General features: G+C 37.3%; 2 protein-coding genes across 15 annotated transcripts in view; one reads left to right on the top strand and one right to left on the bottom strand.

Moving 5' to 3' along the window:
- Nucleotides 1–16,807, top strand: part of METTL5 (methyltransferase 5, N6-adenosine) — a 414,631-nt gene that overhangs the window by 152,584 nt on the left and 245,240 nt on the right. The gene's annotated exons all lie outside the window — the stretch shown is intronic.
- The window catches only part of MYO3B (myosin IIIB), a 212,028-nt gene that overhangs the window by 86,969 nt on the left and 108,252 nt on the right, over nt 1–16,807 (bottom strand). For all 14 annotated transcript variants that reach the window (XR_007506998.1, XR_007506997.1, XM_049808063.1 and 11 more), the window contains 9 exons: nt 16,395–16,597; nt 15,925–16,023; nt 14,613–14,727; nt 14,095–14,221; nt 13,740–13,950; nt 12,479–12,626; nt 12,082–12,235; nt 10,032–10,120; nt 8,382–8,511 (listed from right to left, as the gene is read on the bottom strand). Coding sequence is in view for 12 of the 14 variants with exons in the window: in XM_049808063.1 (XP_049664020.1) it covers nt 8,382–8,511; nt 10,032–10,120; nt 12,082–12,235; nt 12,479–12,626; nt 13,740–13,950; nt 14,095–14,221; nt 14,613–14,727; nt 15,925–16,023; nt 16,395–16,597 (1,276 nt within the window). In the remaining 2 variants the exon portion in view is untranslated. The remainder of the gene's footprint in view (nt 1–8,381; nt 8,512–10,031; nt 10,121–12,081; nt 12,236–12,478; nt 12,627–13,739; nt 13,951–14,094; nt 14,222–14,612; nt 14,728–15,924; nt 16,024–16,394; nt 16,598–16,807) is intronic.

The following is a 16,807-nucleotide window of genomic DNA, read 5'->3' on the forward strand; positions in this document are numbered from 1 at the left end:
TAACTGGCCAGAGACTGACTGGCAGGCTGGCCACAGCCTGTTCTGGTCAGTCGCCCAGCTGCTGCGTTACAGAACAAAACGGCTCAGCTTTTTATGATTTATACATTGTCAGAAGACATTGGCCATTTCTTTCAGATATGGTCCCCAGCAACTTCCATTCACGTCTTTGGTAGCGTATGATTTGATGCTGTTGTGTGTAATCAACTCAGGACAACAAACCTTGAAATCTCTGGGGAACAGCAGACAGTAACAGAACACTGCAGTCTGTGTCGTCGACAAAGCACCTCACCATCAACACGAGGTTTTCTGTTGCCCCAGTAGATTGCCCTGGTTCCTGTACCACACCTGTAACTGAGATTACAAGAAAACTACAGAGGTGTATTTTTTGTGAAGACTTCACTGTTGCGGAATTCTCCATTAATTTTCACCATTAGCCAAACCCCCCTTATTCTAATTACCTCAACTCAGGACAGATAACAAGTTTACTTCTTCTTCCAGAGGTATGTGAAAGAATACTTCTAAAAACATAATCAGGTTGAAAACATGGTTACCACACATGCTGATTCATCTCTGGTCTCCCCTCACTGTTTTATGTAATTGACAAACTTTCTCTTGCATGTTATGTAACATACCCCCACCCCCCAATCATATGTGCTTTATCTAGAAAAGTAAAAGTTTGATTATGAAGAACATAGTAGTTATCTCAGTATTTTATCTATTCTCCCTCACCAACATGAACCAACAGCAAGCATTCTGGTAGGTCACACCTCAGCATCTTGTCTCTGACGATCTAAGGACTGTCCTCAAACACTAAGCTTCACAGTACTCAGTTTAACCTGAGGCAAAAATAATTTTCTACAAGAACAGTGAATAAACAGGAAATCCAGGAGAAGTAAAGAACTGTGATTTCCAGCCCGCTGTTTCTATTTCCAGAGTATGTTCCCTCTCCATACAGTGTATAAAATATTTTACAGTATATATTCCATCACTTAGGACCTGCTGCTGAAGCTGCTCTATACATACACAGTCTGATCAAAATCCCACTAAAGCCAGTGAAGATTCTCAATGAATTCAGTGGTAAAAATTCAGGTATAAAGATGTCACTGAGGGCACATGGAATAAAATGGAGGAACATTTTCTCTGACCTCACTATGACTACCAGTCTTCTCAGTAGTTAAGACCCTAAGCTAGACAGGATAAAACCAGCATCAAAACCAGGTTTTGATACTTCAAGAGAAAAGCTGTCTTTTAAAAGTCTTAATTTAGGATGAAACATGGCGACAGAACTTTATTAGAGTCCAAGGCCTCCCCATTTTTTAAATCTAGGCATTAATGATGTTGACTACTAATTTAATCAAGTCTCAAAGGCTTCTCAACTGAATGTTTGCTCCTCTGGCTCTCAGCACTTCCATATATTATCACAGATAGCATAAAATCAGTTATTTTTGTGGCAATTCAAAACATTATTCTCATTTATATTGTATCTCCACACTTAATGAAACAAATACCCATTCATACAAACACCCACAAATACATTTTCTGTCTTTGACACACACTGTGACCTGCTGTTGAGCCAGTTCAGTTATAAGCAATCCTTGTAAAACAAGCCAAGTCAGGTTGGAATACGTAAGAAGTAGTCAAATAATAAGAGAAAAGATAATGCTGGTTTAGTAAAGTACTGACCTTTACAGTTTGTTGTAGGGTAAAGGAATAAAGAAAATGGATAAAAGTACAAAATCATAGTAAGACACCACACTTGGAGTACAAAATATTCTGAAACAAATATACAAATCCAGCACAGACTCATAGATTTGTTTTCCACTGATACATTAACCCTTATTTCAATTATTTTGAAAGAGTGGGAAATATAAACACATTCTTTGCAAAGGACACACCAAAAAAACATTATGGATATTCAAACCAGCAAGGTTATCTGAATATTCAACAAATTTATCTCCTCTACAAACTCACTAGCAAATTTAAAAATAATTGCTCTTCTAGGATTTGATCTTGAGAGCTACTGAATGCTTCCAATAACGTACCAAGCATCTTTGACACAGTTTGACCTTACAGCACATAGTGCCTGTAGAAACTGCCTAGTAAACTACTCATTAAAACAACTACTGTATAATGTTCTTGAATATTTCTCTTTAAGTTCTGTATATGCTGCACAGTAAGATCCCACAGTCTGCTAGTTAATATTAAAAACAGTATCATCTTCTAATACATCTTTTGATTCCTCAACATCAACACATTTTGAATTTAATTAGTATACAATGAAGTGTTAAGATTAATTACTGTTCACTACTGTGAGATAATGTTCATTATAAAATTGAGAAGTTAGGCCAGAAACATGAAAATTGCAAAGATACCTCCTCTCTTCTGAGACAAAGGTAAAGAAAAATTATTCTCAGGATTTGTTCTACAGAGAGCGGCCTATTATGAATCAAATCAGTAAGCTCATCAAGACCTGTTCTTAAACTTGCCCACTTTTACTTTTTTTTAGGGTTCAGTTTGCAAGCACTTGGAGGCAAAAAAAAAAAAAAAAAAAAATCTATGCCCTTTGCCCATTTTCAGCACAATGTAATCTGTGAAGTCTCGTATTAAAAACAGTGGACTTGTGCTTGGGCAACACCCTGTACCAAACATAAAGAGGATAAATCTATCTTGACCCTCCTCAGCTTTTGTGCTTATTGCCATGTGCAATTCCAGAGATTCACTGACACTCTATATTTATAGGGAGTTAATCTCCACAGTAAATAATTGTTATATCTTATATAAAGCTTTAGCAGGACTGAGACCTTAACTTTGATCTGATAGATGGTTCTGTTTCTAGATGAGTTGATTTTTAAGGCATGTTTTGCATCCTACTGCCAGCAAGTCTTATAAGCATTGGTGTACTGCATTTGTCCTATGACACAAAACCTTAGGATATGAAGAGAAAGAAACACTGAACTGTAAAATGCTCAACTGAAAAACTAAATAAAACATAATCCAACACTCTACCTCTAAACTCAGTTAAGCTACATTTAATTTAGTTTACTGATGTCCCACATCTGCAACCCAGTAAAGTTCACAATTGTTACATTGCACAGCTGTGGTTTAAAGCCTCTCTTTGCACACAACACACTGGCACCAAAGCAAAACCGATTAACTTTTATATGCTTTTAACATATGGACCAGTTAGAAGTAGAAAAGCCTCTGTGGCCCAACTGATAATATATAGCTTCCATTAACTTGACCCAAATTCTTACAAAATATAAATTCTGATTCATCTTTAAGTAGCTAGATTATAATTACAGTGGCTTTGTTTCTGATTCATTTAACTTAGAGTGCCTACAGTTATCTCTTAGAGGTGAAAATACTAACACAGAAGTACCATTATAAAAAGATTTTATTGTAGAATAAATTAGTAAAATTAAGATGTATTTGAGTCTTTTGCTCTATTGTGATGTGTGGAATTAAGAGAAAAAAATCCGCTAAGCCCAAATGGAAACACGCTATATTTCAGGGCATAAGAATGACACACACCAAGCCAAGAGACCTGCCACTAAGTATCACTAGAGGAAGGGCTTGTGTTCAATAGAAGCACACAGTCACAAACATGACAAGTCAAATCATGTTTCCACTGAAAATAATGGCAAAGCATCTACGACTTCAGCTGGCTAAGATTTCACTCCATGCTCAGTAGTATCTGTTCATGGGACTGAAATGCAAGAAAATCCATTTGTTTCCCTCAGTTTCTGACTCTTCATGAGGAATCAGCTGCTATCAAAGTTATGGACAAATTAATATTGAGATAGTACTCTTGTCACCAAGGAGTAGCAAAAAGCAGTTCTTTAAAGGGATTTTGCAAAAGGCTCTAGTTCTTGTGTTCTTTAGTGTGCATAAAGAAAGCCTGAAACATTTTTTTCACATTCTCTCTTAACACATGGTCCATTAGTTTTTTGAGGGTTTTGGTTTTTTGGTGTGTTTTGTTTGGTTTTTTTTAATATGAGACATACATTGTTTATAATTACTTTTTGTCTGAGGGCTGTAAGCAGAGCTGGAGACGCAAAGGCACAAAGAACACAGACTAAAAATCAATACTGACAAGAGGAAATGACCTTTAGGCAGGCTAATTATAATTAATTTGGTTTTGAAAAAAATCTATTTTCCTCCTATTTTGGACAAAAAAATTCCCTTGTTAAAACATCACTATCCTAAGTCTTCAGTGAAGGTCGTGAAAACTTTCATCCCAGTTCTCTTTGACAGATTATGCTCAAATATCTGGGCACCATGAACAAGGAGTGTTTATTAGCAATGGATGACATGTTGATACTATATCACTCTGAATATGTGAGCAATACCAAATGCTACCAACATTATTAGACATGACCTTGCTGTAGTGGTAATGGTAGTCAGCTCTGTATTTATTCTACTCAGCCAAGCCCAGCCACTACAGATCCTGAGAGCTAGGACAGGGACATTTTCCAGCATCTCTACGCTGGTGGTGGGAAGGCTGGAGGATTTCCCCTTCCCTCCCTCCAGGTGGCAACTCTCCCCCCTCTCTCCAGCAAGGACCTGAGGCAGAGCAGAGCAACCCTGACAATAGTTCTAAAGGTCTGTAAGTCATAGAAGGGCAAAAAGTCTGCAGAGATTGTGTTTCAAGAGTAGAGAATCATGTTGTGCTGCAGCTTTTCTGAGAAGATGAAGCCCCTCTGGCACACTTCTCTATCCCTCCAGCATGATCTGGTCAGCTGGGGGATGTAAGGTAAGAAAGAGGAAAAGTGGAAGAGGGAGCTGTAGTCTTAAAAAGGCCCAGTGGTGCTTTGCCCAAGCAGTCCAATGGTACCACCACTTAAAGGTGATGCTGCAAAAATTCTTAAATATCAGGACAGTGAGTCAAATGGTCTGACTCCTCAGTGATACCACTAGTGAATGTACCAAGGCTGCTCTTAATTTTTCCAGTTAAAGCCCTCTTTTCTTAGAAGGGGACTCATTTTCTAGATCATGATTCCTTTGCTTTCTGATGCTTTAGCCACAACAGTAATAAACTAAAACTAGAGACAAACAGGAATGCATTATATCTGAACAGCCACATGCATATTCAACTGCAGTAGTGGCAACGTTTTGTTGTTGTTTTTTTAAATGCTCAACTTCTCTCTTGTATTTGGAGTAAATTCTACTTTAATTTCAGAATATACAGAATTCTCAGCACAACAAGCTGTGTCTGTAGAAAAAAAGTGACAAATATGGAAGCATTTAGGAGAATTGGTAGGTTAAACCAGACTGTGTTCATTCAGTTTTGAGGTTAAAGGTCCCTAGAAAGTGCGAACAGATTCCAAAACATGCCGAAGGTGCTTAAGTTTCCACTGAAAGATGACAAAACATGCATATACACTACAAAATTAGTGCCAGAATGTTTAAGTGCTGGTGTCTCGTATCAGTAATTGTGCACTCTCTTAACTATAAACTACTGTTACAAATGTATATTTAATGTCCTGCTGTTAATTCCTGGCCCTTTAAACTACACAGTCTGCTACTGTGAAAGAGAAGCATTTGTTAAGAGGGGATAAGTATATTTGATAAATTACAGGGATTAACATGATCTTAAATTAGTAAAAGAACTTAGTCTTTTTAATATTTATTTTCTTGCTGCTGCTTAGTTTTTGACAGCGGAAGACATGACAGTTATATAAATATACTTCAAACAGAGGATCTTCTCGGGGTGGGAAAGGCATCTTTTTGTTCTTACTGGTATTTAAGAACCACATTTTCAGTAATTGTCAGACCCATGTTACCAGTCCCAAATTCCCTCTTGCTTCTGGGATAGCACCACCTAGTGACTACTACACATATTGGAGATCACCGCTTGGCAAAAACCACCTACGCTGCAAATTCCAGAGCTAGTTGCAAGCAGATGTGAGAATGTGCTGTCACTCATCTTCAAACAAAACACCAGAGATACTGGCAGAAGGCTCATTTCAAGTCAGGGTTACCTGGAAAGATGCAATATAGCTTCCATGTAAATTATTAACTTTCATATCAGTCAGTAATCTACAAAAAAATTGGAGAAAATTGTATCAGGCTTATGAATCTTAATCTGTATTTTTCCTGGTTTGCTTTAGGAATGAAGCACATGTTGAGTGGAGGGAAGAGGGCTAAGAGGCAAGGACAGAGTATGATGGGACATTTACTCAGTCACTGTTCTTTTGTTTACAAAAGCCTCTTTGTAGAAAGTTAAGAGAATAGCATTATCTTTCTTCACTTGAGCAGAGATGAAGCAGCATTGCCAGCAATACCTTCTGTTCTCAGCCAAACCTTTCATTTATCTTGCAAGCTGCCAAAACTAAACCTGGCAACAATCTGATTTTAGAACACAGAGGCCCCAACACAGGATGTGAGTGCCAATTATATTAGACAGCTGGAAAAAATAGAGCAAAATCACAAAGACTTTTAAAAAATAAAAATGACATAAGGGTTTTAAGCTATTCTTGTAACACCATGCACAGGAGCATATGCACAATAATTTTTTTTAACAGGATGTCCTGTACCAACTTGACAGAAATGAAGACAACACTCAACTTGTTGTGTGCTCTTCATGGAAAGGTATATGTTCTATAATGGGAGGCAGAAAGCGGGCAATTCATGTAAATAGGAAACAAAGAAGGAATGTAAGAGGCAAAACAAAAAAAAAAATGGAAATACACCGATTTGGTAACTATACATTACTGCAACAAGAAGTATCTTCTTACTGAACCTTTTATGCATCTTGGGCAAAATACCCAAGTTCAGTGCTGCTGCCACTGAAAATATCTCTAAAAAGCCAGAGGAAGATGAATTTGCATGAAAGCATCAGCATTCTGATTTAAAAATAACAATAAAATCAAAAGTATAATATTTACAATAATTGGGACTGATAACCAGGACAAAGCACTTAGTCTGTTACATTCTGACAATAGCTCCAAGGTACAAAATGGCTAGTATGGGGTGTGGAGGCACATTTGACCACATGAGCTTTCTTTTTTTGCTTTGCTTGATCCATCCAGCATGAGTAAAAGAATCCCTTTTACCAGTTTAATACAGCCTCAAAAGTCAGAAGGAGACACAAAGATTCTTTGTTCCCTACTTGGGCACAAACCAATCTGACTTCATTCTTAAACTATAGCCCCCTCCATCTAAGCTTGTCATAGCTGAAAGGAGAGGCAGATTCCTCATTGGATCCTCACCTCTCAGGGACCTCTAAAAGCATAATTTGAAGGGGGGTAATCTAGAGCCTTCCAATTACAGAAAAAGAACAGAGACATTGTAACAGGAATCTATCCTATGTAGGAAAACCAGATATTTTGCTATCAGTTTTACATGTGCATAGAAGGCTCCAATATATGTTTTTCTCCAGATGTTCTTTTTCTACATAGAAATCTCAAGAGGTTAAAGGCATCACCAGAGACTATAACTGGGCTACTGATGGTCCAGAAATCCCAGACAGACCTGTTGCAAAGGCACAGAATTGCATCTACAGCCCAGTAAGCCTACACAGCACTACTTAGTGCATGTACACATGCTTCTACCTAAAACCACAACAACCTCATTTGCATGTGTCATATCAGATCCCAAGAATTTTGCAATCTAATACAATCCACCGTATTTAGACTATTCCTTAGTATTACATCTTTTTCTTACCCATTATGAAAAAGATACTTTTAAAATGTAGGAAGTATTGAGAGTTGTGTACATTGTTGGCTTGTTTGCATGTATACTTCAGAACTATCATTTGCATAGGTTACTGGTATTCTGGCATCTATTCATGGAGAAATCAAACTTCATCTTGCTGTTTTATTTAGCTATAGATGTGTGCACTTTGTGTAAGTCAGTGTCAACAAGCTTTAAATCAACTGAATTAATTAATTCTAGCAGATTAGTATGTGGTTTTTATAATTTGGAAGAAACTTTATGTATTGCACAAATCCATCTAAATAGATGGATATTACCACCAAAACAACTTGATCTACATGGCATGATTTATGAACTGTAAGACACGGTACACAATAATCTATCAATTGAGAACTGATCTTAGTAAAGGACTAAGAAGCAAGAAACTCCCATATTCTCATCCTGCTCTGAGAATGAGTTCTTGCCCTACATGTTAGATAATCTTCCTTTCTTTGGAGTGAGGGATGAATCTTTCTGCCTGGGTTTTTTAAAAGAATTCATGTCCACACATCTAAAAAAAAAAAAAAACGATCATAACATTTTAGGAATGCTCTCTCTCTCTTAGGAAACTTTAAACAGCAGAGCTGAAAAAGAAAAAAAAAAAAAATTGTCCAGAAACAATTTAAGTTTTAGAGGAGTGGGTAGCTGAAGAGGTTGCAATGTGAGCAAAGCTGTGCAGAGAATACCTGTTTTTGTTAACGGGCTAGAGAACAGCTGCTGAAGAAGTTTGTTCTCTGAAGTTCGCAACAGCACCACTACGTCAGCAGGAAGAGTGTCTCTGTTCTTCTCAAGGAATGCATAGGCATCATATAACACCTAGCATGGGAAACAGAATCAGAAAAGTTGCCAAACAGGGTTACCCAAAAACTACTCTGTTCCTTAAAATGTAAACAGTCAAGATGACCAAGCAGACCAGTTGGCTCTGACAAGCCAATGAGTTATCTGCAAAGGACTTAAAATTGTACAGCTACAGCCGTGTCTTCAGAACGTGAACTGGATATAAACAGCACCTATATTCACAGCATGTCATTGCACATCAAATTGGGTTAAATGGCTTAAATCATGTTGTATTATGCTTTGTCACATGAAACTACGGTATGCATGATGCAGTATAACAGAGGTACCTCAATTAAAGCTTAAGTTGACAGTTTAGGTGTGAAATAAGAAATGGTTCTCAGGTGCTCATCATATATCTGTTGTCTGCACCAAACTTGTGATCTAGAACTAGACCTGTGGAGGAACAGGGGTAAGTTGCACATCTAGGTACATTAAAATAGGCTTCTCACTGCTTTGAAAATGATAGTAGGAAAACAAAACATTCATCTATTTCAATTATTTTAATTGTTTTTATTAGAAATTAATGCCTAGCTATTTGTATTCATGTAAGAATCAGTTAATTATGCTTAACTTTTTTTTTTTTAAACTGCAGTGATTCTTTAGACCTGTTTTATTATCACTAGCAATATTCCTCTCTAGCCTAATTCCACTAGAGTCCATTAGTTTACACAGAAACTGAATGCTCTCCTGCAATAGAGAACTGGCCAGTAGTGCTTTTATGACTTCGCCATTTGGGTACAAAGAACTTACTAAACCTGTGTGAAATTTTACAGTTATTCTTAAAAAGCCAGAAAGCTGCACAAAATTTACTAGGACATATGTTAAAATTTTGGAGTCTTATTATGAGCCAGAGATGAGACTTCATTGATAATTATATAAAACATGGTTATTTCATTTTGATTTTGTTTATAAACAAGGTTTTGGACCTGAAATCATAAGCAAAGCTCATGTTATGTAAAACAACTGGACTGTTATTCCTCATATAAAATAACATGTGAACTGCTGAGAACAAAAGAAGTTAGGTGCTATAGAGTACAAGAAAACATCTGTGCTAGCTAGCTCCAATCTTTCCAATGCTCTCTATAGGATTTTAAGTTCTATTACAGATGCTGGTTTACATTGTATTTTATCTGCATACTTATATACACACACAGAGAACTACTGTGGCATTCACACGATGGTTAACAATCACATAGCCTGTTCTGGCTCCAGAGAGTTGCTCATTTGAAATGATTGTAATAATGGTGTTTCTGGTGCCAGATTTCTTTCAGAATAAAAGGTGGTTACTGTCTACAGAATTTGTGAAAGAGCCCTAAGGATAGGTTCTAAAATGGACTACTACACATGAAAATTTTATCGTAGATTCTAGGTTTTCATAAACTTTATCATTTTGTCTCTTAAAATGAAAAAAAAAAAATAATCAAAGCAGAAACTTTGGATAAACCAAATAATGACCACACCACTGTTATTTGAACTACATAAAAATCACATGACCTTACCTTTCCAGCATAGTGCTGAATACCAAATGACAGTTCCACTCCTTTTGGTCTCCAAAAGTATTTGCATCGTAAGTTATCTTCAAATTTATCTAGACATTGAGAAGAGACATTGATATAAGTGACTGAGAGTGACAAGTAAAATCTTCATCCTAATTAGGGACAGTTTGCTGCTCAGGAAGCCAGAACTACTATAAACACATATATCATCAGATTGCTCAGAAATATCTGTGCACCAGCTTCTCTGTGCTTTCTTCAAAGCTGTCACTTCTGAATTGAACAGCTCATTCTAAACCAGCCCAGTAAGACTGTCTTTCAAATCCCACTGTTTGGATAATTTTGTGCATGGAAAACTATCAAATAAGAGGGGCCAATGAGAAGGTGTGATGACATCTCATATTTTGCTATGAATTTGCTTATATGCATATATAGGGTTTGGAGTGGGTTTACTTCAACTATGTACATTCAAAGCTGTGCATATATCTCGTTTAAATACCTATTATTTGTATTCTCCCTATCTTCCTTTCCCCATTCATTTCACTTTGTGCATCATGTTTTAAGTATATGTTAATGTCTTCAGGCTGGGACCATCTCTCATTTACCTTTGGACTTCCACAGAAAAAAAGACTTTTATCTAAAACCTCTTCTAAAGAGGCTTTCTTTTTCTTGTGACTACCTCTAAAGAGCTGACAGAAAAAGAAACACCACTTTCTAAGAAAAATGTCTTTTATGCCCTGTGATATTTTGCATGCTCTTTAATATTTTGTAATTAGTGCAGATGCTGTAAAGCTTGCTATTATATTTCTTTATCTGAATAAGCAACTGGAGACCTGAGGCCAGAATCAATTAATAAAATTCTCTGTCATGTTGTGTAGGTCAGAAAATATTATCAAAATGTTTTTTCTAACATTAGAATTCATTAATATTTTGTGTTAGGTTTTTCTTTCTATTAACATTTAATCAAGCTTCTATTTAAAGCAAAAAGAACTAAGTTTGGAATTTTGGTGGGGCAGGGGGGGAGGGTGGTGGAATTAATGACTGTGGCACACCTAGAGATGGCTAAATATCCCAACTTTGCTGTCTCCTTGAGGGATCCTGCTGTACTGTGTACAGATCAGCAGTAAGACTGATCGGCAATAGACTAAGGAAAGTGCCTCTGTGAAAGTGTAAGTTCAATATCCAGTATTAACTGATTTACAGGACCCACATGGAGGCACACAGCTTTAGTACACAAATGAGGACTGGAATGAAACCATAGCATTCATTCTATCTGTGACCTAAATTCAAGTTTCATCTCAGCCTAGCAGAAGTGAAAAATCTCATATATGTATCATGCAATTTAACAGGCAGCTGTTATTTTTCTCTGACTAACAGTTTGACTCTCTGCTGCACATTCCATTGAAGGAACTGGAACTCTCTGTTTCCTGTTGCAGGGAAGAATGTAGCTCTAGTAAATAAAAGCAAGACAACAGTTTTAAATATGGCATGTGCTGCACTTTTTAAAGTTGGCACCAAGATTTGTTAAGATATACATAAAATGTGCATGAAGGAAAGGAAATATTCAGCCAGATGGCACACCAGAAATAACCCACACTTTCTATTTATGATGAGATAATCTGGAGTGAAGCAGTATTTTCTAATTGGATAAACATGGGCCTAGGAGCCTGGGAGATCTAAATTTTACTCTCAACACTAATGCTGCTCACAGGGTGGTCTTAGACACAAGATTCTACTATGTCTCAGCCTTCCCTTCAGTAAATGGGGATAAAGGCTGCTTACTGTACCCCACACACAGGGACAAGACACAGGTTATTTCCTTGTAACACTGGAAATACAATAACCCCTTGACACCTGATACATAAGATAACTTTTGCAATATAAAAAGAACAGAAAACACATAAGCAAAGAAAAATGATGAAGCGCAATGAAAAATACAATGTCAATTGAAATGGCACAGGCTCAGCAGGATGACTAGGCTAGTAAAACTTGAGTAAAGATGTCATTCCGCCCTCTCAAAATATATTTATTTCCCAGAATTTTTGTTTGCACATACCAACTAAAGTTAGGTCTGTTGCCTGAGGAAATCGACTTTCTTCATCTAGCAGAGACAGGAGACCCATGGGTTTCTGGAGGAACATATCTAGAAGTGGACGGTTGTCCTCATACTCCACTGGAGTAGCATCGATTCCTTCACTCCGATATTCCATCTACAAAGTCACCAGCACAGTTTTAATATTGAACCAGTAAAAGCAACACCATCATGAGGACATTTATGATGCACAGCAATACTCTATAGGCCCCAATAACATTATTTACAAAACTTCAACTGAAAGATGTCATTATCTTGCATTTAAATCACATACCCATTTTATAGTTTATAATGTACTCCTGAATATGATCTATGGTTCAGGATGGCTGATTCAACTAGACCTCATCAGAGTTGAATTTACCTGCTCAAGTGCAAAGATATGTTGATTGAAATAAAACTGTATCTGTTCATTAGCAATATTTATGCACAGCTGTTCAAACGAATTTCTTGCGAAGTTCTCAAATCCGAATATGTCTAGTATCCCAACATTCATCCCATTTTCAGCATTACTGCATGTGAAAACACAAACAAAATTCATCACGAGCAACACCAAGTTACAATAAAAATAAACATGGTAACCAAGATTGCATAATTGATTCATTCTGCTGCAAAAAGAGAGGAGAAGTGTGTTTGAACCTAAGACAACTTGTGCATTGTTCAGCATCATTAACACTTTTGTTTTCCACTTGCTTCTTGCAGATTTCTGTGAAGAAGGCAGGAGAATTATAGGTACATAGTAACAGACCCTTAGCAGCCATATTAAAACAAGTGGTTTCAGTAGGCAGATCCCAAATAAAATCTATTGTCTGCTCCTACAGGTAGACAAAAGGTGTCAAGCTTTAATAGTACGTTTTTGCTGTAGTCAGTCAGAAGGGTAATTACCAAGTCTGCTGCTGCTACAAGCAGGACTGTTAAGAGCCCATGTGCTAGCTCAAGTATACCACAGTCACCACTAGAACTGCAAGTATGGATGAGGACATGTCTATATGATACAGTGAAGTACCAAGTAGAGATCTCAGATCAGAGGCATTTTCACACCACCTAAGGGGTTCTCTTGTTTCTAAAAATCTCTACAGCTGCTTGAAAAGACCAAAGCAGCCAGATCAGTACCTGGCAATGAAATCATAAGGATGCACAATGTGAACTTTTCTGTAATTATGAAAAACAAAATATCATCACTTACATCTCAAGTAGCAGCACAATAATAACCTGAAATCTGTAATATAATCTGAGATCTGTAATAATAATCTGAGATCTGAGATCAGTTTACAAAACCAGGACTGTAAGGACTATGAATATTTTTCTGTGTACTCCAATTATTTACCAGCCTTTGGTATGATTTTAATGTTCACTACATAGGAAGCATCTTTTTAAAGAATTGTATGGCACTTTAACCACCCAATTTCTGTTGGGTTCAGCAGCTAAAATCCACTCAGCTCTTTGAAAATGTTGGGGTTAATGTCCTGGAAACAGAATTCAGTATCACAGCATGAAAGCCATTTTGAAGTCTTAGCCAAAATAAACACAGCACCCTTTCTGCAAAATCAAAAATATACAAATGCATGAACACATCAAAGACCTATGCACAGTAAATACACATGATTCAGTGATGTGTAACTTGCCATATATTTTTATCTGGCTGAAGCAGCGTATTAATACGATTTACAATCCAGCTGAAGAGCCGGCCATAAAGTGCTTTAGACATGGCATCTCGCACATCAGCTGCTTTGTCCACGGTGTTTGTTCGGATAATAGTCTCCCCTCGTGTTACAACACAGTGGGAGGTTAGGGCCTCTTGAAGTTCTTCTGACCCAATACTTAGTAGTGCAGCAGCTGAAAGACAGTGGGAAAAAGATACATGACTGTGATTATGCAGTGGAAATCACCAGCATTGCCCAACTTTTACCATGAGTTAGAGATTCTCACAAATACAATCATATTGCTTTTACAGAACTGACAATGTGAAAATGTGTTTACCATTATCTAAGGCTTCTGGGTTGGGAACCTCACTTTTATCTGTTTGGTGTTGTGAAGAAATGGCAGCAAACTCAATATTTCCAGTATTTAAGATTCCAGTCAGAATTCTGTACACTGAGTACACTTCCTGTAAAAGATGACAAGAAGCACTTTTAAGGAATCCAATTACATATACAGATCATATTTAGGCTATGAAAGAAAAAGGCGGACACTGGAATGGCTATCAAAGCTTGTAGCTTGCTCTGAGACCAAGTTCTACAAATTCAGGTAAGCTGCTATTGACACAGAAAACAGTGTGATAGAGAATTGGGAATGGACTTGCCTGAGTACCAGCTAAGACCTTAGGCTGGTCTTGGCTTCGGAGTGTGTGGTTGTTTTCACAGTTCACTTCTGTCATAAGAGAGATTCTGTGGCACAGGTGTGTATCCACAAAACCAAATGGCAGCCTGTGCACAGGCAGCACTGGAAGTGGTTTTTATAAAGAAGGTCAATAATGGTTTAGCAACTGGATCTCTTACCTCGTCAGTGAATCCTATAATTCTAAAGCAATGCTGAATCGCTTCAAATTGTCTTCCATAGGAATCTTTAGTAATAATATCATGCATTACTCTTCCAGTTTCATTATCAATGTATCTAAACAGAGTGGGAGAAAGAAAGGACCACACTAGCAGATATGCCAGTACAACCTCCAGTGACTTCAATGCAAGTACCTTGGTAACTGGAAAGAACACTTATTTCAGTATCTTCCAATTATATACTTTGGTGCTAATTCAAAAGAAGTTTTTGCTTCTGTTGCACTAACTTTTACTTATTCTTTGTGTTGTGGTTTAACCCCAGCCAGCAACTAAGCACCACCTAGCCGCTCACTCACTCCCTGCCCTACAGTGGGACTGGGGAGAGTATCGGAAGGGAAAAGGTAAAACTTGTGGGTTGAGATAAGAACAGTTTAATAGAACAGAAAGGAAGAAACTAATAATGATATAATAACAATAATAAAATTACAATAATAATAAAAGGATTGGAATACACAAAACAAGTGATGCACAATGCAATTGCTCACCACTTGCTAACCAATGCCCAGTTAGTTCCTGAGCAGCAATCCCCCCAGGCCAACTCCCCCCAGTTTATATACTGAGCATGATGTCACATGGTATGGAATACCTCTTTGGCCAGTTTGGGTTAGCTGTCCTGGCTGCGTCCCCTCCCGTCTTCTTGTGCCCCTCCAGCCTTCTTGCTGGCTGGGCATGAGAAGCTGAAAACCCCTTGACTTGGTATAAACACTACTTAGCAACAACTGAAAACATCAGCGTGTTATTGACATTCTTCTCATACTGAACCCAAGACATAACACTATACCAGCTACTAGAAAGAAAATGAACTCTATCCCAGCCAAAACCAGGACACTTTTAAATTATCTATTATAGAGTTAGCAACATTTCACACACATCCCCTCACCTGATACATATCAGAGGCACCCAAAGTACAAATACCAATTAAAAACCACAACTCCAAAGCAAATTCTGGATTCTTACTGAAGCATTACAGTAAGAAATTATAAGGTGTTTGTCCTAATTTGCAAGTATGACAGAATAGCTACATAATAATAAGCTTGATTCTTCCTCCTCCCTCCTCTTGAAATAGTTCAAGTTTTCAAACAGATACAAATAATGTAATGCTTTATTGTCCATCCTCTTCTTTGCTTGGGAGGATTAAAAAAGATCCTTAAGGGATGGAGTAGGATTAAGAGAGATTTTAAGGCATCATACTGAAAGCAAGAGCTGATCAATAGCTAATTACAACAAGCAGTTAAAACAAGTGAGTGATAGTTACCTAGGAGGCTTTTTATCAGGAAGTCTATATTCAGAAAGTTTCTTCTGACGATAAAGGCCAGCGTAAATATAATAAAATATATGGAAATTTTTCTCTCCCCTGGAAGAAAAAAGTGTCCTTTTAAAGCACACGTGTTTATTTTTGTGGCATCTTGTACAATGTAAAAGTAGAAGTTCTTATCATGAGCTCACTGAAGTAGATGGTAAATCTCCCACTTGTTTTAATGGTGTAGGATCAGCAACTGTGAAACACAGAAAACCCAGCCAACCACAGTATTTCTCCAAAGAATGGAGCAGCTCTGGCTTCCACTCCAGAAGAACCTAATTGATTATTCTTGTCATCATAGCACTGTACAAAGGATCACTGCTTTAGCAGGAGACACAAAAGCATTTAAAATAAAGAATTTTGGAGAACTAAACAGAATCCAGACATTATATAAATGTGAAAGGACAGACAATTAATATACCTACACAGCCTGTTTTATGACCCTTGATTTTTCAAGTAGATATTCAGAAATCTTTGCCCCCATTACAGCTCCTGTGGGCGTAAACATCATTTCCAGATATTTCCCAAAGCGACTTGAGTTGTCATTGATGGCAGTGCAGGCATTCCCAAATGCTTCAACCAGAGGATTCACCTGAAGAATTTTCTCACGCAAAGCACGATTATTGGCCTTGACAAAACAGATACAGATCAGAAGGATCATTAAAAGAATATAATGCTTACCCACAATCCAATTCTTGCTTCAGAAGCATAGCATCCCTTTCTCATGCTTGTATGGACTTAGATACTGTGTTAACCTTTCTACTTATACAATAACAGGACCAACAAATTGATGAGGAAGTCTCCCACAGGTAGGAAAAAACAGATTCTTCTTTCTCTG

This window comes from Accipiter gentilis, chromosome 1 (assembly GCF_929443795.1).
Source record: "Accipiter gentilis chromosome 1, bAccGen1.1, whole genome shotgun sequence".
NCBI lineage: Eukaryota > Metazoa > Chordata > Aves > Accipitriformes > Accipitridae > Astur > Astur gentilis.